Genomic DNA, 24,391 nt, shown 5'->3' with positions numbered 1-24,391 from the left:
TTTATAAAAGCTATTGTTCTATGAATACGTAAGAGTTTTATTTAGAAAAACTGCTAGCTTTATGAAAAATAATTATTAATAATTAAAATAATTATTTGCGCAATTTTACCAAATATATATTATTTTGTGTTAAATTTTTAAATATTTAGAGGTAAATTAATTATAAAATCATAAGAATGAATCTAATATTTATAAAAGAAAAGAATTTAATAAAGTCTATCGGCCCCTTTTGCCCATTTGTGACTGCGCCCATGACCCAATAGTGGGTCGGATGTAAACAAACGCCTTTGATTATTGCTTTAAACTTAAAATGGAAACTTGCGGCCTTATCTGTGTGAGCAGGGACTACGAGAAGTTCCTGATGCGCTGTTCCTACTGCCCAACGGACGTGGATGTGGCCCAATGGCAGGAGTTTGTGCTGCACATTCGCAATATGCATAGCAAAGTAAGGAGCATGGAAGACGACTTCGACCAAATAAGAGAAAATGTGTGTGAAGTGCTAAAAGTGGAGTCTGGGCAGATAGATCCTTCAGAGGAGGCGCACCAAGCGGAAGAGCTGGTAGCTCAGGAAAAGAAATTGGCGGACGGGGCCAGTGTAAAGCCGAATGTAGACACAGTTCATCCGTCGACAAACGAGACAAACGACACAGAGGAGTCGGACGCCTGTTTGTTTACGGATCAAGAAGAATCCGACCAGGAGGCGGATCCTACTGAACTAGCTCTGGATGATCTAAATTTAAAATCCACACCCTCATACAAGGTATTTTCAGAAGTTATTCATGAATGCCCTAAACTAATTCGAGCTTTCAACTTCAGTTTCATCCATCCTTCTTTCGCCGAGACCACCGAACCTTAAAGTTCATAGAGATCTACAAAACTCACCCGTGCCTCTGGCATCCCGCACACAGCGACTACAAGGAACCCAAGAAATGCAAGGAAGCCCTAAGGCGTATGGCAACTGAATTGGAGGCAACTGTGTCCGTATTCCTAAGCGAGATTAGCCTAAAGCTGGCCATCAAAAAAGTCAACATGCAGTTCAACACTGTGCACAAGCGAGTGCTGTCTGGAAAACAAAAACCTCAATCGCTGGCTTTCAGTATATATAAATTGTGTAGCTTCTTAAAGGCTAGCAGTGATGAAGAAGGGGCTAAGAAAAACGAAAAAATCAAGGCAAGACCTTTGACTTAAATAAAATAGAAATGGTTAATAACTTTACTTTGCCCCCAGCTCGATTTCTCCAAGAAAAACAAGCTGACTACCGACCTGATAGAGATGTATGCAAACTTTCCGCAGCTGTACGACTCCGCCCACAAGGAGTTCTCAAATATGAACTCTCGAAAACAGGCCTACGAGAGCATGGCTGCAGAGTTTTCGGTACCCAATGTGGACATCAACAGCGATGACATCTTCCGGGCCATCCAGAATCTCCGCCAGTGGTTCTACAAGAGCACCAAACATCCCATTATTGGCGGCAGTGCAGCCGAGAAGTTCTACCTAGAGGTATGCCGGTTCATGCCTCCAAAGATGTACAAGCAGCGGCTGGTCTGCGAGTTTTGCCACCAGATCACGTCCTCAGATCACGTCCTGCAGTCGCACATCTTCAAGGCGCACAACATCGGTGAGCTGCCGTTCAAATGCACCTTGTGCGACCGGAGTTTTGTGGGACGTTGCGAGCTGGCGAACCACATGCAGCGGGTCCACATCGGCAAGACCCACAAGTGCAGCCATTGTGAGCGTACATTCGCTGTGATGTCAGACCTGCAGCTGCACATCCGTACTCACACTGGCCATAAGCCCTACGTCTGTGAGCAATGCGGCAAAGCCTTCCGACTAAGGTCCCAAATGACGCTCCACGTTACGGCTATTCACACCAAGATTAGAGCATTTAAATGCACCATGTGTCCCAAGGACTTTGTGAAAAAGGTCGATTTATCGGATCACATCAAGGGCCATTTAAATATCCGCGACAAAATCTGCAGTGTGTGTGGTAAGGGATTCACCAGCTGCCATGCATTGATCCGACACCGGCAGATTCACTCCGAAGTGAAGAAGTTTGTATGCAAACTCTGCGACACCAGGTTCTCCCAGTTTGTGGGTCTTAATACGCACATGAAGCGCACCCACAACATTCTTCGTAACAATTCACAAAAGGGTAAAGATGCTGCGGATGCCGAGCAGTGAACTTGCTTAAATTTGCAGTAAGAATGCATTTATTGAAGAGGAAATCTTTTCCAAAAGGGAAACATAATAAGTAAATACACAAGATAGTTAAAAACAGCATGTTTAAATGTTTTGTAAAAAGAATATTTATTATTGATCAGGATTACTAGCCGACTCGATCCGGCCACGTCCATCTGTCCACGTTGCTACGCCCAAAAACTTTCGAGAACTGCCACACCCATACTTCTGAAAAACGTTTTGATTTGTTTTATGTAAATAACTAGTTATCCATCCACTAGCTAAATAACGAGTATCTTTAATTTGCTTATTTTTGTTTTATTGTTCAACATTTCTTAGCATTCTTATACGACAATTCAAATGTACAGTTATTTCAAAGATTTATTGTGCAATTTTGGCCTTTTTTTCATAAAAACAGCAGATTTAAAACATACATGTATGTGTTAAAAAAAAAACTATAAAATTGTGTTTAAATCTTATTTCAAAACAAGAAATTATATCGAAGGCGTTACTTTTCGCGATAGCCTATCGATAGACAAGTATTTCAGTAGTTGCCCAACACTGTCCCAAACGCACCAAAAAATTATCGTCTTAAATAAACGAAGATTTTTTCAGAAAAGGGAAATTTTTCAAGCTGAAGTCAAGTCAGAGCGTCCAACGTAAGCATGGAGCTGTGCGGCAGTGTGATGACCAACTCCAAGTACGAACTGTTCCGGCTAAAATGCCTCTACTGCAGCATAGAGAGCGAGCTAAAGGATTGGGAGCTGTTCATCGTCCATGTGAAGACGGCGCACTACTGCGACGACGAGGACCTTAAGATTAATGAAACCAAAGATGAGTCCCAAGATCAATACTGTGTCGTTGATGCCGCGGACCCAGCCATCGCCTATGGTCCAGACGAGTTCTTCGAGGTGATCGAAACCAGCAATGGGGAGGATCAATGGATGGAAGCAGATAGCAATGTAAGGCTTTGCCTCACTTACCAGATTGTGGCCAAATAACTGGGGGTTTCGTTTTTCGTAGGATGTTCAGTACGTAGAAGACGCTAACGCTTGGTCTGCAGCTACGGGCAATTTTAGGGAGTACGGTCCAGGTGTTAGCTCATCGGAGCTTCCAACTGAAACTGAAGTCACACAAATGCAGGAGTCGTCTCAAAATCACATACCCTTAAACACAGACGATGATGATGTTGATTGTAGTGACTTCTTTATGTCTGAGGATGACCTGGCACCTCCTAAGAAACCTGGACGACCGCCCAAACGAACAAGACCAGGTCAGGTTTTCAAGGTAAGCACGGATTATATTTCACGTGAACTGAATCTCCCACTAATCGCCTTAATTTAGTTCAAAGTCTCGTTTATTCGGAGCAACCCTCGTGTGCTGCATTTGATTCAAGCGTACAAGGAGCATCCCTGCCTTTGGAACCCCTCCGATGAACACTATCAAGACGAACCTGCTCGAAATATGGCCTACGAGACGATAATGGAACGCATGGACTGCAAAGCCAATGTTCTCTTCACCGTGGAAGAATTAAAGAAAACGCTCGAGCAACTGCACGTACAGTACACACTGGCTATGGAGACCAAACAAAAGGGCAAGCTGGTTGGACTTGCAGCTCGTTACTTTGCCAAGTGCGAGTACCTCAGTGTGGCGCCTGTTGTAACGCCCAGGGAAATCGAGGAGGACAACGACTTGACTGCAATTAAAGTATTAAGTAGCCCACTATAATTTAACTTTATTCTAACCAGAAATACTTTTTGCAGCTTAACTTTAAAGAGGAAAACCTGATCACCAGCTCATTCATAGAGACCTATGCAAACTATCCCGTGCTTTATAATCCTACGCTGGAAGATTTTGGGTCGATAGAATTGCGTGCAGATGCCTACAGAAGAATGGCAAAGGAATTTCAGCCAGTGGTCAAGGCCAACGAAACGGACGTTTACATTGCAGTCAATAAGCTGCGGCGTTGGCTGTACGATGCCATGCGTCGCCTCAAATCCAAGGAATTAATTCAGAAGTGCAGCAAACAAGAGGTCCAGTATCTGCAAATGTGCAACTTCTTGCCCGCCAAGGGCTCTGAGAGCCAGGTGCTGTATTGTGACTACTGCGAAAAACGTTTCCACGGCGACTATAACCTACGGGTGCACATCGTCAAGGCGCATGAGGTGGGCGAACTACCATACCTCTGTTCGTTTTGCCCGAGGCGCTTCGACCGACATGTGGACATGGACCGTCACAAGTTGCGCACCCACTTCGAACGCAAGCTGAAATGCCAGTACTGCGACAAGACTTTCGCCGTAGATACCGACTTAAAGGTGCATACACTCATCCACACAGGCGAGAGACCTCACATCTGTGACATCTGCGGCAAGACCTTCCGGCTCAAGCTACTCCTTGACCACCACGTCAACGGGGTTCACCTGAACATAAGACCCTATAGCTGCAACATGTGCAGCAAAACCTTCCGCAAGAAGTTCGAGCTGGCCAACCACATTAAAGGCCACTTGAATATCCGTGATAAAAAGTGCGAGTACTGTGATGCCGCTTTCTATGACCACTCTTCACTTTCCAGACATCGCCGCAGTCATAGGACGGAATGAATTTTTGCCTTAAGGAAAGTTTTTAGAAATTACTTTGTTTTTTGATAATTAGATTCAGTTTATTCGCTCTCAGTAAGTAGTATGACTTCATTTGTTGTAAATCAAGAATAAACATACGTTAGTGTATGTGATTCTTTAATAAGATTGTTGTTAGGCTTTTGTGTATATGACTAGAACATATGTATGTACGATAAACATTATACACAAGCTTCTTACTTTTTAATTTAATTTTAAAATAAGAAGACGGAAAGATTCAAATTTTTGGAATCTGAATTGGTGTCAAAATCAGTGCTGCACATCAATAAACGATACGATAATGCTAAATACAATTCAACGAACTTATGTTTTGTATAAGTCCCATAAGTGTACAAATAATAATAAATATAAATAAAATAAAATGAATACAAAAATTCATTTACGGATCAAATATAGCACAACTAATTTTATAATTCCAAATAATAGTTTAAACAACATTTAAATTTCAACTAAAGGTCTAAAGTTCTGTAAATCATCTATAAAATATTTTCCAACATTGACTAAATTTTATATCAATGGATTTCCCCGGGTGATTTCCCAACACTTATAAGCAGGTGTTTATCGATACACCGCGTTGTTGTTGTTCTATTTTGCATTGTATTTTTTTTGTTTGTAAGCAAATCATGGTCGTTTGCGGAAACATTTTGGCCAGGAACAACTTTGGGCACTTTGTTCTTGCGTGTGCTCAAAAAAATGACTGCTACGTGGAGATGGAGTTCGAGAGGTGGCGGGAGTTTATCGTTCACGTCAAGGAGCACCTGGAAGCAAATCCAAACACGCAGCCAGAGCTCACTGCTTCCGGAGTCATTTCGTCCGCCAAATGCAAGGAGAATGTATTGCCAGCAAAGGTGTTCATAGTGGAGGAGCTGCCGGAAAATTGTCTGGCTGAAGATATGTTCGTTGACCTGCCAGCTTCCTCGGAGAACGATGAGAGCACCAGCCCGGAGGAGGACGACCAGGTGGACTCCCATTCGATGACAGTTGACAGCGAAATCGACACCAAAAACTCCACAAATTTTGCTCCTTTATCCAAAGTAAGCAACTGACTTCACCAGCAACAAAGATCAACAAATTAAAGCAGACGTTTTGCATCCCGGCAGTTCAATCCTACGTTTTACCGACGCAGTCCACGGATCACACAGTTTATCGAACTGTACAAGCAGCAGACATGCCTCTGGGATCCAGCGGATGAGTCGTACAAGGACAAGGAGAAACGCACAGCTGCATATGAAGAGTTTCTGGTGCAATTAAAGGCCACAGTCAACCTTCACCTTACGGCCTACAAGCTGAAGAAGTGCATCACCAGCCTACACGAGCAATATGCGGCGATTACGCGGCAGAAGAAAACCCAGAAATTGACTAAGGTTCCACTGTACTACCATGGAAAGTACAGCTTTCTTGCAGAGCGCGGTAGTTTGGAGGATGCGGACAGCGATGATGACGACGGCGATGGCAAGATAAAGGTGAGTCCGAGAAAACACGGCTTATTAAACAACTAAATATATTGCTTACCTAACCCACGACAGCTGGTGTTTACAGAGGAGAATCAACTAACCACTCAGTTTATCGACTTGTACTCCAAGTTTCCCCAGCTGTACGATCCCGCGCACAAGGACTTTTGCAATCTTAGTATACGAAAGTCTTCGCTTTTAGAGATCACTGACCTGCTGACTACGAAGTTTTCGTTCGGCCTGATCACCCACTACGATGTGTACGACAGCATTCAGAGCATGCGTCAATGGTATTCCCGACGGATCAAAACCCTCACCGACGTCCAATCGGTGGGTCTCTCGCTGGCCGAGAAGCAGTACATTGAGCGATGCAAGCGTTTTATGTCCACCAAAACATTCCGGCAAAAGCTAAAATGTGAAGTTTGCGAGCAAGCCTTTAGCACAGATCATGCCCTGCAAGCCCATCAGTTCCGTGATCACAAGATGGGTGAGGGAGGCTGGTTTCGTTGCACGCTTTGCGAGCTGAACTTCGACCGAAGGTGCCACTTGCAGCAGCACATCCAGCGTGTGCACATGGACAAGAACTTTGTCTGCGACATCTGCAGCAGAAGTTTTGCCTTTGGCAATCAACTGGCTATCCACAAACGCACCCATGACGAGAAGCACGTCGCCAAGCCCTTTGTTTGTGAGTTCTGCGGCAAGTGCTTTAAGCAAAAAATCCAAATGACCACCCACGTAACTGCGGTTCACACCAAAGTCCGAGCCTTCAAATGTGACATGTGCCCCAAGGACTTCCTCACTAAGCGCGACCTTAAGGACCACGTAAAAGCGCACCTGAACATCCGCGACAAGGTCTGCGAGGTCTGTCAGAAGGCCTTCACCAATGCCAACGCCTTAGTCAAGCACCGCCACATCCACAAGGAGAAGACTCTGCAATGCTCGCTGTGCACGACGCGCTTCTCGGAGCGAGTTAGTCTGGGCGTACACATGCGGCGCACGCACAAGATTATCAAGAGCTCCCTGTCGACAAGCGAAGCGTTGTTTACACACACATTCCCCCAGCCTTAAGACGTTTTTAAACAATAACAGATATTTACGTATGTATGTTAATACTTAGAAAATATGACTATAGTGCCAAAAAAAACTGTCCATTTTTTAATATTCATCTTAATAGTCCTATATATATATTTTTTAATATTGGAACTATAAATTTTATAATAGTTTCCTCTAAGTTTGCAAATGTAAAAACAAAAACGCAATTCTTAAACCGTATGTAAAACATTCGAAAAAATATTTCTTTAACTTTTATTTGATTTTGGAAATTCCTAATAAAGACAGTGTTCAGAATTACAAAGGCATTAACTTGTTACCATCTGATTTTTATTTTATTTGTGGCAGTGCCGCTAGCCTTTCCCACGGCGTAGTTTTCCCTGTGCCACACATGAAATGAAAAGCAGTTCGTAACATACTGGCGCCCAATAGAAATAAAATGAAAAGCAGTTCATAACATACTGGCTCCCAATATAAATAAAATGAAAAGCAGTTCGTAACTACTGGCGCCAAGTAGAAATAAAATGAAAAGCAGTTCGTAATTTCGGTAATCAAAATTTTAAAAATTATCAGCACTTATATTTTTGCTGTGCAGCACTGGGTAACAGCTGTTTGTGTTTTGATTTTCCGGGACATGCTCGGTGTTACGTGCTCTGCACCAATATTGCAGATCTGGAGAGGAGAAATGAGCGGACTTCTTCCTAAGTTGTGGCGGCCATGTGAAGTGGGGCTAGTGGGCCGGCTCAGACAAGCACTGATCGGCCCCGGCGCCAGTCACAGTCGGTGGACAGGAACTCGTCTCCTGGCCACCAGTGCGGATAATAAGCCAGCAGCTGGACTGCGGGAGCTGCCCCACTGTAATGTTGGCACCATTGGTCACGTGGACCATGGTAAAACGACACTGACCGCCGCCATTACTAGAATCCAGTCACAGAAGGGTCTAGCGGAGTTCCTGTCCTACGACCAGATCGATCGGGCGCCCGAGGAAAAGGCGCGTGGTATAACAATAAATGCCTGCCATATTGGGTATTCCACTGCAGAGCGCACCTACGCTCACACGGATTGCCCGGGTCATGCAGACTACATAAAGGTAACTAATGCAAATGTACAAGTTGCACCAACTTAACGAAACTTAAGATCTAACATCTGATCTGCAGAACATGATCTCGGGCGCCTCACAAATGGATGGTGCCATCCTAGTTGTGGCCGCCACCGACGGCCAAATGCCCCAGACTCGCGAACACCTGCTTCTGGCAAAACAGGTGGGCATCCAGCGCATCATAGTCTTTATAAACAAGGCCGATCTGGTGGACCAGGAGGTTCTAGAACTGGTCGAAATTGAGATGCGTGAGATGTTGAGTGATTTTGGCTTTGATGGCGTAAATAGTCCGGTTATTTGTGGCTCAGCATTGCTGGCCCTTCGCGAAGATAAGTCGGAGTTCGGAGTTCCGTCAATTGAAAAGCTACTTGAGCAATGCGACTCTTACATACCAACGCCGCAGCGGGATATCGCATCCCCATTTATTCTGCCAATAGATAATGCTTTTACGGTACCCGGAAGGGGAACCGTAGTCGTGGGAACCATCAAAAGGGGCACCATTCCACGAAACGCGGATGCCGACCTGCTGGGCTTTAACCAGAACCTAAAGACGAGCATCAGCGACATCCAGATATTTCGGAAGAGCGTGCCCCAGGCACAGGCTGGCGAGAACGTCGGTGCACTGCTGCGAGGTATAAAGATATCCGCCGTGGAACGTGGAATGCTGCTGTGCGCAACCGGCTCCGAGGATATATCCAACCACTTTGAAGGTTCCATGTACCTGCTATCGCGGGCCGAGGGCGGTCGTGTCAAGCCCATGCTCTCCAAGTATATCCAGCAGCTCTTCAGCCAGACGTGGAATGTTCCAGCCAGAATTGACATAAGTAAGTTAAAACCTACTAACTTCAATGTTGAAGCACTTTTGCTACCATTGTGCACCAAGCATTAAGCAAATTAATACCATTGCAGTTCCCAGTGAGGCTATGCTAATGCCGGGTGAGCACGGCCAGGTGCGCGTCACGCTTATGAGGAAAATGGTCATGACGCCGGGCCAAGCCTTCACAATTCGCGAGAACGGAGCCACGGTGGCTACCGGAATGGTGACGCAGCGTCTGCCGTCCCTTGACCTACCTAAGAACAAGTTATCAAAAGTCATGGTGGACTGTTAACGACTCGATATTGTATTTGTAAAAATTTGCTGTTCATCATACACGAGTACTTGAATTCTAATATATATTTGTATATGTTTAGGTAATCTGTTTTAAACAAATGCTAACGCGTTTTAGGCTTGCATAGTCTTCCGAATATGGGACAAGATACAAGCTACGCAAAAAATGAGAATACATAAATAGATGAAATGCAACATCAATGCTTAAGTGAGCTCTATGAGTCTTATTCTATCATCTGTAGGCTTTACAAGTTTTTTAAGGCAACAAATCAGCCTGGTTAAGTACAATCATTGTATGTATATATATTTATTTATCATTTAAGGTACAAGGTGTAGGCAAGGAATGATTTCTTTATGGTCGGAGTCTAACTCCAAGCATTTATTGCGTTTCACATAAAGGTTGGTTCTTAACCTTCCATAACTTTTGCTACAAATAGTTCGTACAACAAAAAACAAATCTTGGCATCTTGGGACGGGTTCGCCAATCAAAACTCGGAATGGATACTATTGGAATGGAAACACAACGGTTATTTAAGCTAAACAGGAACTACACACATTTCGGCAAAACTGCTCTACTCATCGTTTCATTATCTAATAGATTCTCTAAATATAAGAACAAATTAAATTTCTAGAATCGTTATACTCGTATAATACACAAAAACTAAGCGGTGTCATGTCATCCAAAATGGCAAAGTTCTCGACCGGCAATTTGCAATCACGCGACGTTTAAATCTTTGTAAGGAACTCATCCAGATTTAGATGCGAAGGTAGATCAATATCCTCGAGCTTGATGTCGCTGTACCTGAAGACAACCTTAAATGGCTGAATGAACTTCTGGTCGATGGTGAATTCGTCACTATTGCTCTTTTGCTGTAAGATAAAATCGGTAAATGGAAAATGTAGACTTCGTGATTTTTACTCATACCATTTGTCGGGCGTTGAGTTCCTTGGTGAGTTTCTCCAGAAAAACGTTCGTTATTTCGCTCTCATAATCATCCAGTTTGTAGGACTTCATCACTTTGAGGACCTGTGCAGTGCTCAGAGAAGTACATAGATCACAAATGGTCTGAACATCCTGCTCGCTCTTTCGGGATTGCAGCAACTGGGAGACCTGATTCAGAGGCGCCAATGGTGTCAGCACATCGTTAGACTAAAATATCAAAAACGAATTAGTTTGGAGACTTTGTAATAAGCAGAGGTGACATACCATCTTTTTACTGCGCACCCAATCCTCAATGCAGCCGATATTATAGCGAATTATCATGCCAGTCTCCCACATGCAAATATCGCCCCTAAGCATCAGACAATTAAGAGCCACAGCGCAAACAAAGTAAAGCAGTTGATGGAATATCTGCTCCGCATAGCAGTTGTCCAAGCCAAAGTGCTGGAACTGTTTGTAAAAGTGCTCCAGCTGCCCGATCAGTTGCTTCCAGGCCGGACCACCACCGTGCTCCGGCGACGAGGACGCTCCAATCGACGTGGCCCGACTACGCATTCCGTGCGCCTGCCGCCCGCGCTGAATCTCATCGTTGTTGAGAATCGCTGGCACTATTTTTGGGTCCAACAGACCCTGAATCTGCATGATCAGCGCCTGGTATAGATTTACTATAAGATCAAGAATTACGCGACGGTACTCAAACAGATTAAAGTTCTTCAGCTGCTGCTGGTTCTGCTTTTCAGTATTGAACTTGACGTACTCTTCCACATCGCCGTATTGCTTCATTAGATTTAACAGCCTAAAGGTCGCGGAAATGAGTTAATTTATGAATTTCAAGAGCGTATGAACACTTACGTAATGGAATTGACGAGCCAAATAACACGATTCTCGATCGGATGGGGTGTACGGTGCATTTTCTTAATCTGAATAACGAACTTGCTTAGCAACTCGCGCACATCATCGTCGGCATTGGTCAGATCGGTATATCTGTGATGGAAAATCAATAAAATTAATAAAGTTAACTATCAAACTCTATCCAGAACTCACCGAATACACATAAAGATAAGATAAGCTGGGAAACCAGGTAAGAGACCGACCACTGTGCGTGGAGTCAAGGCGCTCAGCAAGCGGTTCAAGATCTTGTCTAGATCGCTGCTGTGGAACTTCATCAGTCCTTGCGGATTCTGAGACTTTTGTTTCGTCACATTCGCGCCTACATCGGTGGACGTTCCGTTGGACTTGTTGCGGATCATCTCCTCCTCTAGCTTGTGCTCCAGCTGGCCGCCATCCTGCCGATAAGCCTTAAGCTTGGCATTTGCAAGCTTGAGCTCCTCCTGAACGAGCAGGAACTGGGCAACAGCCTTCTGCAGTTCCCGCCGCAGATACCGATCGTTCTGTCTCAGCGTATCCACATTTGCATCCTCGAACTCGTCGATGCTCTCAAAGATTACCTTTTGCAGCTCATCCTTCTCATTGTTTAATCTCTCGATATCCTGTGTCATCTCCACGAGTTTACTGTTGTGCTCCTCAGTGATGGCCTTGAGCTCAGATTCCAATTGGCTATAAAAGTTAGGGAAAATATGGAAATTATGCGTTTGGCAAACAGTCGACAAAATCCACCCACCGATTAATTAGCTTCTGGGAATGGAAGGCTTCCATTAGTTCGTTGACGTCGTTGCCACGCATCTGTAGACTTTCCGGCTCGAGGGATCTCATGGACTGGCTCTGCTGCAGCAGGACTGCCTTTAATTGGATGCATTCCTCGCGGCGCCTACGGACCTCTTCCTGCAAGGCAGCATGCTGGGCTGCAATAGTAAAGGTTGGAAGGAGGAGGGAAAAGAGGACGTATGTCAGTAGGGCAGATCGTGGGTCGCACGACGTGCGTGGGCGGTTACCATTGAGCTCGTTGATCTCAACACCGTGTTTAATGCTGGTTCGCAGCTGATCGTACTCGCTGCGCAGTTTTTCATTCTCTACCTCAAGCTCGGAGACGCTATGTGAGTGGTAAGCAGTGTGCGGCAATAATACATAGATGTAGACAAATGGAGTTTTTTTCAAGATTTAGTTGCGATAGTGGGTCATCGACCTTTGCGGTCTCGTGTCTGTGTAGAATGGAGGCCCTAAATACTTACCGGAAGGAATCCTCGGTGGGCTTATGCCGACTGGCCAACTTAATATACTGCTCCTGCAAGTTCTTGTGCTTTTGCTTCTCCTCCTCGAGAATGGCTCGCAACTTCACCACCAAACTGGTAGAGTCATTGTACGAATCTGTTCATAATAATTTACGGATAACATTACGCTCTTAACCAAAAAATTTTTAGGTAATGCTCTTACAATTTTTGCTTAGCAAATCCGGCGGCCGATTGATATCCAGAGTGTTCTTTCCGGAGGCGTAACCCACATCGTCCTCGTTTTGGCTGGAGGCGTTGCTAGCCTTGCGACCGTGCAAACTAAAACTGCCAGCCGTTAATCGGCTGAGCTCTTCCTTCAGCATGTAGTTTTCGTTCTCGATCACCTCCTTGTCCTTAATTGCTCGTTGGTAGGCCTCGTTAAGCTCCCTGTTATCGATCTCGGCTAGCATTCGGTCCTCCTGGTTACGTTGGCTTACTTCTGCGTTCTTTGCCATATCGATTATCTCGTCTATCTGGCGGCGCAGCTCCTCGTTTTCCTGGCGCCACGTCTGCTTCTGGCTCAGCCATTCCTCTTGAGCATGTCCGTTCTCCTCCAGCAACTGCATTTTTTCGTCCCGCTCCGCCTCCAACTGCTTGTTTAGTGCTTCGATCAGCTTATCCTTGTCCTGGCAGGCGGCCTTGACATTTTTGAATTCTGCCTCCAGGGTCTTCTTCAACTCAAGTTTCATTCTGCAAGTTAAACAGGATTAAACCCTGGAAATATATTGACTAATTGAGCTTTAAATTCGTACTTCAATACACTGATTTCGCTGGTCTTGTGCTTAAGATTGCTGTTGTCGCGGTTCAGCTCATCGATCCGCTGCTGCATAGATATAATCTTGTTTTCCAGACCCATGTATTTGTTTTCCATGTGCGAGATAGTCTTGGCCTCGGCCTTCATACGTTTAAACTTACGACGGGCCAAGAATCTTCGAATCGCCGCTTGACAAATGATGATGTTGCGCCGACGCTTTTGGTAAGCTCGGCGTGCCAAAGCACCACGGACAAACCGCTGGATCTGAACCGCTCGGTAATGATCCCGCATTGCGTGGAACTTGCTGCGGGCCAACATGCCGCGGGCATAGGTCTGTATACCGAAAATCGAGTGGCGTAGGCGCAAATAACGACGACGGCATAACCAACCGCGGGCGTACTTCGACAGGATCAATCCCGCCCGAGCCTCACGCATTTTCTGGACACGCTGGCGGGCAAGAAAGCCGCGCGCATGCCTCTGGATACCATTAATCACAATCTGAATGCGCAGGAACTGGCGCCGGTAGATGAATCGCCGCACAACCGACTGCACAATGGTGATGTACTTCTTGCGCAGATTAGCCCTAACTTGTTCAAGGAAGGCCACTTGCCCGGCGCGGAAGAAAATCTGCGTGTTGCCAAATCGATACTTATCCTCGTCTTGGATCCATTTTATAACAATGTTGCGGCACGACAACTTCATGTCGTTCTTGTCAAGCTTCGAGCGGTAAACCAACAGCTGGTACCGCATGTAGAAGTCGGGATAAAGCCATCTCGATGGGAATCCCGCTGCGGAGATGCGCACCGTTTCTAGCACACCACAAGCTCTTAACTGCTGAATGATCTTGGCCGTCTCCCATTTAAAGGCGACTTTGTCATCGTTGGGCTGCATGAAATAATCATTATTTAAGGTGGTCTAATTTTTACGTAAGTCCCAATAGCAGTTTTTACCTTGATGCAGCGCACATAGTGTGGTGTTGTAGCATGTAACGTAGATATCAGCGAAGCCAGACTCTCCTGGAACTGCGATCCCACCGTTTTCCTATGCTGCTTGGATGGCACCACCTTATAAGAAGTAAAAGGAGAAATTAGTGGATCGTCTGTGGAAATGAACTAACATGGTCAAAATGAAGAAAATGAACACATTTTACTGAATATGAGTATAGATGTAAACTTTTGAGTATGATTACTCTCGGAACATGTGTTATATTTGGCATATCCTAATGAATTAATTTGATTGATTATTTTAAAATTTCCTAGAGTTGGCTAATTATTTTGCATATCCTTGCTGAGGATATCAGCATTACTAGGAAATTAAGTCATGACAGGTTGTTTTTTTAGTTTCAAGTCCGAACTAAGTTACTATCTTCTATTATCAAAAATGCAATCATTTCAAAATTAAATAAAATTGTTAAAGTGTTTGTGGTTTAGTGTTAATTGCAGTTAATTTAAATAAGTTGGTAACTAACTCTTCGACGTGTGTCATTCCCTTGCTGTTGGGCCATCCGAGGGAGTTGGAGGTGAGCGAACAAGCGACAATTGTATGGAAAATACAAATAGCAATAAGACAACGATTACAAATGAACACAATTGGAAAGGAAATTGATTCTGGGCGAAGAATCTGGGCGATCACAAACCTGTTTGCGGCCAGCACTGATGACGACGCGGCCTCCTAAGGTTGAAGATTTAGCGGAATCCACGCTCAATGTGTCAATTTCCTCAAGGGTCATCACCTGCTTGACCAAAGACATGTTGGACTCGCTTAGCACTTGAGTCAACTCCTTCGAGACTGTGTCACGATTCTTTTCCAAGAATCCGTTCACGTCATACTCGACCGTGTCCGAGAAATGTTTGATAAAAAAGCCTCAAAAATAGAAATGTCAGATTCTCATTGAAATGGATAATAATGGATAAGATAGGAAATCACTTACTGGTTGAGCCAAAGCGTGGCTTCTCGAAATGAGGAAATTTACTGCACTTTCCGATGAGCTTGCCAGCCCAGCTCTCGTCCGAACCCTTCGGCATCTGTAGGTATACGTGGTTTAAAAATAATATAAAACCATATATTATATTATATCAAATGACTCTTACTCGACACTCCTCGTCGAGCAGGTCCAGCACTCCCAGTCGAGATTCAATTAGATCAATACAAGGTTGATTGTCGTAAAAGTCTATCATCGTCCAAGTGATTCCTTCCTTAAGGTACTCCTCCTGCTCCAGCTTGAAGACATGCTGGTTGAACTGCTGCTGTAGCTTTTCGTTCGCATAGTTTATGCAAAATTGTTCAAAGGAGTTCACCTCAAACGTTTCGAAGCCGTAGATATCGAGGACGCCAATGAAGCTGCACTGCTTGCTACCGTTGTTGAGGCTCTTGTTCAGCACACCGACTATATACTGAAACAGCTTCGCATAAATGTGCTTGGCCAGAGCGTCACGAGCCGCCTGAGCCGCCTCAATGCTATTCGGTATCAGCACATATTCATTGACCGACTCTATCTTACGCATCAAAAGCCACCGGCGCAGATCCTCAGCGCTCACCCGCAGTAGATCGCCGGTGATCTGCAGGTGGATGTCGTTATGCTGCGAGATGGATGTCGTTAATGTATATATAAGTATGTATATATACAATTAGAAAAATTTCAACAGGTATTGTGAAAGCGAGCTTACAAATATATCGCAGGAGTCAGTGTCTTCCTCTTCACTACCCTCGTTGAACTTCTTGGAAACCGTAATGTTTCCTAAATGGAGTATTCCTGCCAGAATCTTCACAATATCAGCGATCTGCTGAATGGAGAAGCCAAGAACGGTCATGGCCTGCACGGTTTCGTTAAACTGCTCCGCATCCGAAACTCGTTCAATTTCTGGAGCCCCGCCCATGCTTAGAAACTGGAACTTGTCCTGATGATCTGGAAAAGAATGCCAATATTACTTAATTTTCTAAGCTGAAATAGGAGGGAGCTTCCAAACTTACCCAGCACCAATTCCGGGTACTTCGATCGCGCCGCGCACAACTGATAGAATATGTGATAGTTGCGCTCTCCCTGCGCCTGGTACACTACCCGGGACTTCTCCAGTAGATAGGTATGCATAGTGGCGCCCTGCAGAAACATTACACCCATCTGGTTTCGAAACAGCAACTTGGTGAACTTTCCGAAGCGGGAGCTGTTGTCGTTCCGAGTCGTCTTGGCATTGCCAAAAGCTTCCATAATCGGCGAAGATGCTAGCACTTTGCGCTCGACCTGGGTCTCCGACTCGGAACCTCCGACAGCGGCAAAGTACCTCATGGCGTATTTGGCGGACACCGTCTTGCCGGCACCCGACTCCCCACTGACGATGATGCTCAGATTGCAGTTCTCGCGCTCCAGTTTCGTGTAAGCCTCCTCCGCCAGGGCAAAGATGTGCGGCTCCAGATCGCCCATAGCATGTCCTCGATACGCACGGATGATGCTGGGCCCATAAAGAGGCATCTCCGCATATGGGTTGATAGCCACCAGAATGATGCCGCAGTAGGTGTAGATAATCTGGCGCTCGCAGAAGCGGACACGCAGATTGTGCAACACCCCCGGCTCATGCAGGTAGGACAAGGTGGTCAAGTCGTTCTGTCCCACCAGAATGGCCGGATTGCGCAGTGGAGGCAGATCGCTGCCATCGGCCTTTAGCTTGACCTCTTTCAGTTTTCCGGACTCCGTGCATATCTTCAAGAAGCCAGCGCCCTTGCGGTAACTCTCCTCCAAGGTGGCGCTCTCCCACACCAGCTCCGCATGGGGCACCCAGATCTTGGCGCCCTGGGAAAAAAGTGAGCCTTATTAACAAGTGTCATGACTGGGAGTTAAGCCCAATCCCCATCAGAGACGTCGCGCGGCCTGGTGTCTTATCAATCGAGCTTATCGCACAACCCATTCCCCTGTCGATAAGACACCCGCGAATATTATACGTGTGTGAATCATTTTTAAAACATTTCGGGTGCTGCGATGCAGTCATCAATGGCTAATCACCTGCCATGGAAACAAATCAGGGCCAAGAACTGGCAAATGGCCCGTACACTCACACGCAGCTCGGACGGGGAAATCACGTTATGGGTGCGATTTTATATTGGCACCATTTGCAGACGACACTGACACCGCCGCAATCTGCCACGATGCACTTGTAGGGCATCAATATATACTGTGTAATACCTGCGCGTATAGCATCTCCTCGCTCGACATGGTTCCACTAGCTCCTCCTCCTATTCCGCTTCCACCTGCTTCTTTCTCAACTCTCCTTCTTCCTACTCCGCGTGAGAGTGAGTTGGGTGCATAAATCCCGTTAGGTTTATTTTCCTTGCTGTTTTGTTTTTTTTTTTTCAGGCCCTGACAGCCTCTTTAAAGGACCATTTTCGTGGTCTTATGGTTGGGTTTATTTAAATTTATTGTCCCAAAGTACTTAAAATTAGCTACAGAAATTTATAAAAAACATTGATAATTTTTTGATCACAACGCCGAAGTGGGAGAAAAACAAACAAACTTCCGTCCCTGTCACCGACTGACTGACTTATGCTTTGTTGTTGGCAAAAGGGCAGGGTTGCCAAAGGGCGTGCAGTTTGGGCCACAAAAAAAAGCGGGGCTTATACCACGGACTAAGTTTGAATTAAATAAAATACATTAAAAAAAGAAGATTTTGTAAATGTACAGTAATTATAATTAACTTTCATAGCACCCCAGAAACCCCTAAACATTTGGCGCGCAATTCCCTGCAGAGCGATTTCTAGCACTGCTTGACTCACCCTAAGGTATTCTCTAACACTGCAGCTGGCATTTTCCCGCCAATTTTTAGCTGGTCTGCCGAACCACATCGTCGGAATTTTGGTCACAACAGCTACAGTTTTTGCTCAGGACGGACGGATTAAATAAATATATTCTCTAAGGAAATGTCAAGCCCCGCTCGTTCGCCCAGTGTTGGAGCTGCGACGCCCAAGCAAGGTGCCCGCACACCCACCAGAGGTCAGTATCGGCGTGCCCCAAAAAGTTGTTTCTGTTGGCAAAGCTAGCGTCCTTTTGCTTACAGGCATTGCGTCGCAAGATGTGGAGACACCCATGCGTATGGGTCCTGGGAGGGCTGTCAGGCCCTCGGACAACATAAGTTTGCCGCCCACCTCGCCGGGAAATATCAGCTTGCCAGCTACCAGTCCGGCTCGAGGATTGGGTGCGAACATGAGCGAGATCGATCTAAGTTCGCCGCTGAACTACGGCACGCCCAGCTCGATGGGCTCCATTCGCACGCCTCGTTCCGGAATTAGAGGCACTCCGCTGCGGGCCCGACCCGATATAAGAACGGACAAGCGCATCCGCCAGGTGGCCATCGGCGGCGGCTCTGGGGTAAGTCTAAGACTGCAACTCACTTTAAAAACCACAACTCACTTGCTCCCCTTTTACAGCTGGAACCCATTCCAGAGAAGGGCTCTGAAACCACCGATCCCGTCTCTGAATCCTCTCAAGCACCTCAACTGGTCGTCTGGGGCACCAATGTGGTTGTCAGCCAGTGCAAATCCAAGTTCAAGTCGTTTATAATGCGCTTTATTGACCCAAGTGCTGAGCAGGATGAAATCTCCGAAAATATCGATGTTAACCAGCCGCTGTATCTTCAGAAGCTGGAAGAGATTCACACATTGGAGGAGCCCTATCTGAATCTCAACTGTGCCCATCTCAAGACTTTTGATCAGGACTTGTACCGCCAGTTGATCTGCTATCCGCAGGAGGTTATTCCTGGTTTTGACATGGCAATAAACGAGATGTTCTTCGAGCGATACCCAGCTGCTCTTCTGGAACACCAGATTCAGGTGCGACCCTTCAACGCTGATAAGACGCGCAATATGCGATCCCTAAATCCAGAGGATATGGACCAGTTGATCAGCATTAGTGGCATGGTTATTCGCTCGTCAAACGTCATTCCCGAGATGCGCGAAGCCTTTTTCAGCTGCAACATCTGTTCCTTCAGTACAACCGTCGAGGTGGATCGCGGTCGCATTAACCAGCCAACGCTCTGCACCAACTGCAACACGAACCACTGCTTCCGTTTAATCCACAATCGGTCGGAGTTTACAGATAAGCAACTTGTTAAACTCCAGGAGTCTCCAGATGACATGGCGGCAGGGCAGACTCCTCATAATGTGCTTTTGTATGCTCACAACGATCTGGTGGACAAGGTGCAGCCGGGTGATCGCGTTACGGTCACAGGCATCTACCGGGCCACGCCACTGAAGACTGGAGGCATCAGTTCGTCGGTTAAAAGCGTTTACAAGACGCACGTGGATGTGGTTCACTTCCGGAAGGTAGACAACAAGCGACTGTACGAGGAAGAGGAGGGGTAAGTCTTATATTCTATTACTGGTTAGAATAAAATTTGCTAATTTTAAATACCTACCAGCAAGGATCACATCTTCCCGCCAGAGCGCGTTGAGCTACTACAGCTGCTAGCCAAGAAACCGGACATCTATGACCGCTTGGCCAGGGCCATTGCGCCATCTATTTACGAGAACGACGACATTAAGAAAGGCATCTTGCTGCAGCTTTTTGGTGGCACTAAAAAGAAGCATGCAACTCTCGGCCGTCAGAACTTCAGATCGGAAATTCACCTGCTGTTGTGCGGTGATCCCGGTACTTCCAAGTCCCAGATGCTGCAGTACGTCTATAACCTCGTGCCAAGATCTCAGTATACCTCGGGTCGCGGTTCTTCGGCTGTCGGTTTGACTGCCTATGTGACCAAAGACCCGGAGACTCGTCAGCTGGTCCTGCAAACGTAAATCTAAAAGCTTGATATACGATTTGAATTTAGGTTGTAATCTTATGTTTGATTTTCAGAGGTGCACTGGTTTTGGCCGATAATGGAGTATGCTGCATTGACGAGTTTGACAAAATGAACGACTCGACACGCAGTGTACTGCACGAGGTGATGGAGCAGCAGACCCTGAGTATTGCCAAGGCGGGCATCATCTGTCAGCTAAACGCGAGGACCTCCATTCTTGCTGCCGCCAATCCCGCAGAGTCTCAGTGGAATAAGCGCAAGAACATCATTGATAATGTCCAGCTTCCGCACACCCTGCTGTCCCGGTTTGACCTAATCTTTCTGGTCCTGGATCCTCAGGATGAGATCTTTGACAAGCGACTTGCCAGCCATTTGGTATCTTTGTACTACGTGACCCGTCATGAGGAGGAGGATACTATGTTTGTAAGTAGCTTTGATAAACTTTAAATTATCTCTCGAATATCTCTGTAACATATATACAAAAATTTGTAGGACATGAGCGTCCTGCGCGACTACATCGCCTATGCCCGAGAGCATCTGTCGCCCACGTTGTCGGATGAAGCGCAACAACGACTTATTCAGGCCTACGTGGACATGCGAAAGGTGGGCGCCGGTCGTGGTCAGATTTCTGCTTACCCGCGCCAGCTGGAGAGCCTAATCCGACTGTCGGAGGCGCACGCCAAGGTTCGGCTCAGCAACGAGGTAGAATTGCTGGACGTGGAGGAGGCTTGGCGGCTTCATCGCGAGGCTCTCAAGCAGTCAGCCACGGATCCCCTATCCGGTAAAATCGACGTTGGCATTCTCACCACCGGTTTATCAACAGCCGCCCGTAAAAAGCGCGCCGATTTGGTGGCAGCCATCAAGGAAAACCTAAAGAAGAAGGGCAAAGTGCTTACTGTTCCCTATCAGAAACTGTTCAACGATATTAAGGAAGGATCCCAAATTGTTAGTGATAACGTAATATTCCTCAATAACCAAATTATTATTTAAACGATCTATTCTTTCAGATGATCACACGCGAGCAGTTTGAAGATGCTTTGAAGGAGGTGCAAGATGAGGGCGCTATTGTTGTCATGGGAAAAAACACCATTCGCATTTGTTAATTTTATTGTATTTATCTCATTAAAAACCAACAAAAAATTCATTCATTCCTATTTTTAAGCGCATCTTAAAAAATGTTTTCAATAAAAAATGTCAAAATACTCTTTTTTTTTCACAATTTTTCAACAGTCTAGCATAAACAATTCTAATCAAAAATTTGTGAACGAAATTGTCTTTTATTTCGTAAGTATAATTATACATTGCGGTAGGTATTAATTTATATTCGAATACAATTTGTTTACTTTTCGAGTAGTTTTGTTCTGTAAAATATATATATTGGCGTTAAAATTTGCTTGCTACATAAAATGTTTTGATATTTTATTATTTTATATTATACTTAAAAATAAAATAAAAAAAAACTTAAAAAATGCAGAAAAACTAAATCTTAAAATTGGAATAATTAATAAACCATTGCTGTGGGCAAAATAGGACTTCTCCAATTTCAAGAAAAACAAAATTTGAAAATTTTAGAGTGCCCTTACTAATAAAGGAATACCCTTAAGCAGTGCCGTTTTTTAGCGCATTTGCGCAGGCGAAGTGCAGATATTTTGGCGCTCTGGCCGCTGCCACACTGTGTGTACGGAAAATGATGGAGTTCGGGAAATCGTCGGAGCACTCCCAGCACAGCGCCTCCGAGGCGTCGGCGGACTCCGGCAGTCTGGCCAACAGCGACTTGTCCGTTACGCCCACCAAGCGTGAGCGCCGCAAGTCGCCGGCTAACAGTTCGGACAACACCAGCACCAGCGTCCAACCGCCCATGTCGCCGTCCTCCTCAGTGGCGGACACCACCTTTGAGCCCACCATCGACATGATGGTCAACGACTTTGACGACGAGGCCACGCTGAACGAGGAGGAGGCTCTTGCGGACATGGAGGCGCACAGTGCTGAGGACGAGATCGCCACACTGCGCGAGGAGAGCGAGATGCCCATCGAGGAGCTGCTGGCCAAATATGGTGGCACATCGGCTTCGCCTGCACTAAGCAGCTTGAACCGTTCAAGTTGCAGTTCACGACGTGCACGTAGGGCCACCAAGCGCCAGTATCAGGAACTGGACACGGAGATGGCTCAAACGTCGACTTCCACTTCGAGCAGCGCATCGCAACTGGAAAAACATGACAGTATAGACCAGGAGGAACCCAAGGAAGTGACAGATAAGCAAGCATCACCACCAGAATCAGGAGAAGCTTCGTCCATGGACACAGAGGATGTGCCAAAGTATGAGGCGATGAAGAAGCAGCATCGCTCGCATTTGCTGGATCTTTATCCAGATGAATCCTTCATCGACCTGACGCCCACATGTGGAGAGGAAACGGAAAGATGTATGTTTAAAGCTAAAACGAGTCCGAATCTAATTAACACTCCCATTATGTAACCCTTTTATAGTCACTCCACTTCAAACGCTGTTCGATGAAGTGGAGGCCGAGGAGGAGGAGGAAAGCGAATCCGAGTTGGACGATGCACGGAAAATAATAATGGTGGGCCACGACTATCAGGCTGAGATTCCGGAGGGGCTCTCGCAATATGGCGACATATTGCCATATGAGAACGAGGATCAGTTGATCTGGGAGCCCAGTCAAGTCAGCGAGCGCGAGGTGGAGGAATATCTGGCCAAGATACAGGAAACCCGATCCATAGTTCCACCGGAGGAAGGGGCTGGGGCGGACGAAGAAGGTGCAGCTACAGGCGCCACTGTCGAACCGGGTCCTACTACATCTCCAACCACGCCTCCAAAGGCTCCGCCTGCCCCAAGTGCCTCTGGCGATCAGGAGCTGGTGGTAAAAGACAACGAGCAGGCGCTGCATCTCCTTGTCCAGTGCGGCTACGACTTCAAAGAAGCCCTACGACGCAAGCGCATGAACGTCCTGCCCCTCACTGATACTATGAGCAGCTGGTCCGAGGACGAGTGTTTAAAGTTCGAGGAGGGCATTCAGCGGTTCGGCAAGGACTTCTATCAGATACGTCAAAACCAGGTAAAGGAGCGTCCATTGCCTGCGGATCGCCCAAGCAAGTAATCTATGGGCTCGTTGGGCTCTTTCAGGTGCGCACTAGAACCATGCGCGAGTTGGTCCATTTCTACTATCTGTGGAAGAAGAGTGAGCGCCGGGATCAGAGCTTTGCTTTAAACGACACCATTGATCACATGGACGTCTTCATCAACGAGGCGTGTGCTGGCAACGGTAATGCAAACGGAGCTGGGATCCTATCGGGAACCGCTAACAGCAATGGTAGCTGCTCACCGCATAGCAGCAATGGTCACAGCAATGGCGATTTGTCTACTTTGGAGAAGGATACCGTCGCCAGTCCGCGAAAGCCCGCCTCTAAGAGCTATTCTATTATGACCGTGAGTCAGGCAGCTGGTAATCCTACCGGGGGAAACCGAAAGCGTTGTACGTCCGCGTCTTTGCCCCTGGAAGACGAGGACAACAACATCGAGGATGAACACAGCCTGTCCGCTGTGTGAACGACACCTCCACCACCATCATCATTATCATAACCGAGCGCAGGCGCTTTCGATTCGGTTGGGCCAGTATTAGCAGGGCGCTTCATTACCTTTACCACTCACTATAAATATGCATACTGTACGTGTAGTATATACCATATGTCTAAACATATATATTCAAGATTCTTAAATCGACATCTCTCATACACCGTAAAGAATTTCTCTATTGTTAAGTGTGCGATTCGACTTTTGTTACATGTACGTGTGGATTCCGGAACCAAGTACTTATCGCTTATATATACAATATATGTTCGCTCAATCCTGGAGTTTCGTTGAATGTCAATAAATATAATATGTATGTATGTATATCTGTAAAGTCGGTTCCCAATTAATTTTTTGGAGATATCGAGATTTGACAAAGGGTTTTTAAAAGCCATTTATTCAATATTTTATCGAAATTTAATTAAAACATAATTATTTAGGTACATTAAAACCCCTTGTGCTGTAGCAAACACTTCGGCATTCAAAACAAACTCCGTATTCCTTAAAAGTTAACCGGATCGGAAACAAAGAACCGGTCCGTATACATATACATACACACCTCGTATACATAGATACTTAGGTGTGTCTGTATATTTTCCCCAGTTTTCTTTGCAAGACGTTCTTGAAAATGGCCAATTACGGTGT

General features: G+C 45.9%; 7 protein-coding genes across 10 annotated transcripts; 6 read left to right on the top strand and 1 right to left on the bottom strand.

Moving 5' to 3' along the window:
• The first annotated feature begins 234 nt into the window (after positions 1-234).
• On the top strand, positions 235-2,280 carry LOC6528437 (zinc finger protein 98). Its single transcript, XM_002089447.4, has 3 exons — positions 235-760; positions 817-1,170; positions 1,228-2,280. Exons 1-3 carry the CDS (start codon positions 311-313, stop codon positions 2,179-2,181), a joined length of 1,758 nt encoding a protein of 585 aa, XP_002089483.2. The 5' UTR covers positions 235-310; the 3' UTR covers positions 2,182-2,280.
• Positions 2,281-2,708: 428 nt separating this feature from the next.
• LOC6528436 lies at positions 2,709-5,107 on the top strand. The gene is made up of 4 exons (XM_002089446.4): positions 2,709-3,140; positions 3,202-3,465; positions 3,523-3,885; positions 3,942-5,107. The coding sequence occupies exons 1-4, from the start codon at positions 2,844-2,846 to the stop codon at positions 4,776-4,778; spliced, it is 1,761 nt and encodes a 586-aa protein (XP_002089482.1). The 5' UTR covers positions 2,709-2,843; the 3' UTR covers positions 4,779-5,107.
• A 278-nt stretch (positions 5,108-5,385) lies between these two features.
• On the top strand, positions 5,386-7,623 carry LOC6528435. Its single transcript, XM_002089445.4, has 3 exons — positions 5,386-5,848; positions 5,915-6,277; positions 6,341-7,623. The coding sequence occupies exons 1-3, from the start codon at positions 5,438-5,440 to the stop codon at positions 7,331-7,333; spliced, it is 1,767 nt and encodes a 588-aa protein (XP_002089481.1). The 5' UTR covers positions 5,386-5,437; the 3' UTR covers positions 7,334-7,623.
• A 156-nt stretch (positions 7,624-7,779) lies between these two features.
• On the top strand, positions 7,780-9,723 carry LOC6528434 (elongation factor Tu). Its single transcript, XM_002089444.4, has 3 exons — positions 7,780-8,405; positions 8,473-9,238; positions 9,324-9,723. Exons 1-3 carry the CDS (start codon positions 7,950-7,952, stop codon positions 9,521-9,523), a joined length of 1,422 nt encoding a protein of 473 aa, XP_002089480.2. The 5' UTR covers positions 7,780-7,949; the 3' UTR covers positions 9,524-9,723.
• LOC6528433 (unconventional myosin-Va) lies at positions 9,515-17,917 on the bottom strand. Of its 4 annotated transcripts, XM_002089443.4 has the most exons (18): positions 17,559-17,915; positions 16,355-17,168; positions 16,051-16,289; positions 15,475-15,963; positions 15,315-15,408; positions 15,021-15,247; positions 14,853-14,876; positions 14,335-14,448; positions 13,383-14,269; positions 12,794-13,320; positions 12,592-12,727; positions 12,355-12,452; positions 12,084-12,264; positions 11,507-12,019; positions 11,315-11,446; positions 10,730-11,258; positions 10,448-10,672; positions 9,515-10,392 (listed from the first exon to the last, which is right to left on the bottom strand). In XM_002089443.4, the coding sequence occupies exons 1-18, from the start codon at positions 17,586-17,588 to the stop codon at positions 10,249-10,251; spliced, it is 5,403 nt and encodes a 1,800-aa protein (XP_002089479.1). In that variant the 5' UTR covers positions 17,589-17,915; the 3' UTR covers positions 9,515-10,248. The 4 variants fall into 4 exon arrangements, with proteins under 4 accessions (XP_002089479.1, XP_015053936.1, XP_015053935.1 ...); XM_015198450.3 differs by lacking the exon at positions 14,853-14,876; XM_015198449.3 differs by lacking the exons at positions 9,515-10,392; positions 10,448-10,672; positions 10,730-11,258; ... (1 more) ...; positions 11,507-12,019; positions 12,355-12,452 and having other exon boundaries at positions 12,090-12,264; positions 17,559-17,917.
• Positions 17,918-18,181: 264 nt separating this feature from the next.
• On the top strand, positions 18,182-21,570 carry LOC6528432 (DNA replication licensing factor MCM4). Its single transcript, XM_002089442.4, has 7 exons — positions 18,182-18,362; positions 18,427-18,737; positions 18,797-19,725; positions 19,786-20,157; positions 20,220-20,586; positions 20,656-21,108; positions 21,171-21,570. The coding sequence occupies exons 1-7, from the start codon at positions 18,290-18,292 to the stop codon at positions 21,264-21,266; spliced, it is 2,601 nt and encodes an 866-aa protein (XP_002089478.1). The 5' UTR covers positions 18,182-18,289; the 3' UTR covers positions 21,267-21,570.
• A 253-nt stretch (positions 21,571-21,823) lies between these two features.
• Positions 21,824-24,070, top strand: LOC6528431 (mesoderm induction early response protein 1). Its single transcript, XM_002089441.4, has 3 exons — positions 21,824-22,583; positions 22,648-23,234; positions 23,303-24,070. Exons 1-3 carry the CDS (start codon positions 21,851-21,853, stop codon positions 23,723-23,725), a joined length of 1,743 nt encoding a protein of 580 aa, XP_002089477.1. The 5' UTR covers positions 21,824-21,850; the 3' UTR covers positions 23,726-24,070.
• The last annotated feature ends 321 nt before the right edge of the window (positions 24,071-24,391 follow it).

Source organism: Drosophila yakuba, chromosome 2L, assembly GCF_016746365.2.
Source record: "Drosophila yakuba strain Tai18E2 chromosome 2L, Prin_Dyak_Tai18E2_2.1, whole genome shotgun sequence".
NCBI classification, from domain to species: Eukaryota; Metazoa; Arthropoda; class Insecta; order Diptera; family Drosophilidae; genus Drosophila; species Drosophila yakuba.
Note: the sequence above shows the minus strand (reverse complement) of the source record. Positions and strands in the feature narration are given on the sequence as shown.

Excerpts from the sequence above, each read along its gene's own strand:
- LOC6528432 (XM_002089442.4), top strand. The coding sequence starts at position 18,290 with ATGTCAAGCCCCGCTCGTTCGCCCAGTGTTGGAGCTGCGACGCCCAAG. Across the intron at positions 18,363-18,426 it reads TGCCCGCACACCCACCAGAG|GCATTGCGTCGCAAGATGTG; the intron begins GTCAGTATCGGC and ends TTTTGCTTACAG. Across the intron at positions 20,587-20,655 it reads AGGAGGAGGATACTATGTTT|GACATGAGCGTCCTGCGCGA; the intron begins GTAAGTAGCTTT and ends AAAAATTTGTAG.
- LOC6528435 (XM_002089445.4), top strand. The coding sequence starts at position 5,438 with ATGGTCGTTTGCGGAAACATTTTGGCCAGGAACAACTTTGGGCACTTT. Across the intron at positions 5,849-5,914 it reads ATTTTGCTCCTTTATCCAAA|TTCAATCCTACGTTTTACCG; the intron begins GTAAGCAACTGA and ends GCATCCCGGCAG. Across the intron at positions 6,278-6,340 it reads ACGGCGATGGCAAGATAAAG|CTGGTGTTTACAGAGGAGAA; the intron begins GTGAGTCCGAGA and ends AACCCACGACAG.
- LOC6528436 (XM_002089446.4), top strand. The coding sequence starts at position 2,844 with ATGGAGCTGTGCGGCAGTGTGATGACCAACTCCAAGTACGAACTGTTC. Across the intron at positions 3,141-3,201 it reads GGATGGAAGCAGATAGCAAT|GATGTTCAGTACGTAGAAGA; the intron begins GTAAGGCTTTGC and ends CGTTTTTCGTAG. Across the intron at positions 3,466-3,522 it reads GACCAGGTCAGGTTTTCAAG|TTCAAAGTCTCGTTTATTCG; the intron begins GTAAGCACGGAT and ends GCCTTAATTTAG.
- LOC6528434 (XM_002089444.4), top strand. The coding sequence starts at position 7,950 with ATGCTCGGTGTTACGTGCTCTGCACCAATATTGCAGATCTGGAGAGGA. Across the intron at positions 8,406-8,472 it reads GTCATGCAGACTACATAAAG|AACATGATCTCGGGCGCCTC; the intron begins GTAACTAATGCA and ends TCTGATCTGCAG. Across the intron at positions 9,239-9,323 it reads TCCAGCCAGAATTGACATAA|TTCCCAGTGAGGCTATGCTA; the intron begins GTAAGTTAAAAC and ends ATACCATTGCAG.
- LOC6528437 (XM_002089447.4), top strand. The coding sequence starts at position 311 with ATGGAAACTTGCGGCCTTATCTGTGTGAGCAGGGACTACGAGAAGTTC. Across the intron at positions 761-816 it reads AATCCACACCCTCATACAAG|TTTCATCCATCCTTCTTTCG; the intron begins GTATTTTCAGAA and ends TTTCAACTTCAG. Across the intron at positions 1,171-1,227 it reads AGAAAAACGAAAAAATCAAG|CTCGATTTCTCCAAGAAAAA; the intron begins GCAAGACCTTTG and ends CTTTGCCCCCAG.
- LOC6528433 (XM_002089443.4), bottom strand. The coding sequence starts at position 17,588 with ATGTCGAGCGAGGAGATGCTATACGCGCAG. Across the intron at positions 15,964-16,050 it reads CTGACTCCTGCGATATATTT|CATAACGACATCCACCTGCA; the intron begins GTAAGCTCGCTT and ends TCCATCTCGCAG. Across the intron at positions 14,877-15,020 it reads TCAGTGCTGGCCGCAAACAG|CAAGGGAATGACACACGTCG; the intron begins GTTTGTGATCGC and ends ATGGCCCAACAG.
- LOC6528431 (XM_002089441.4), top strand. The coding sequence starts at position 21,851 with ATGATGGAGTTCGGGAAATCGTCGGAGCACTCCCAGCACAGCGCCTCC. Across the intron at positions 22,584-22,647 it reads TGGAGAGGAAACGGAAAGAT|TCACTCCACTTCAAACGCTG; the intron begins GTATGTTTAAAG and ends ACCCTTTTATAG. Across the intron at positions 23,235-23,302 it reads ATCAGATACGTCAAAACCAG|GTGCGCACTAGAACCATGCG; the intron begins GTAAAGGAGCGT and ends GGGCTCTTTCAG.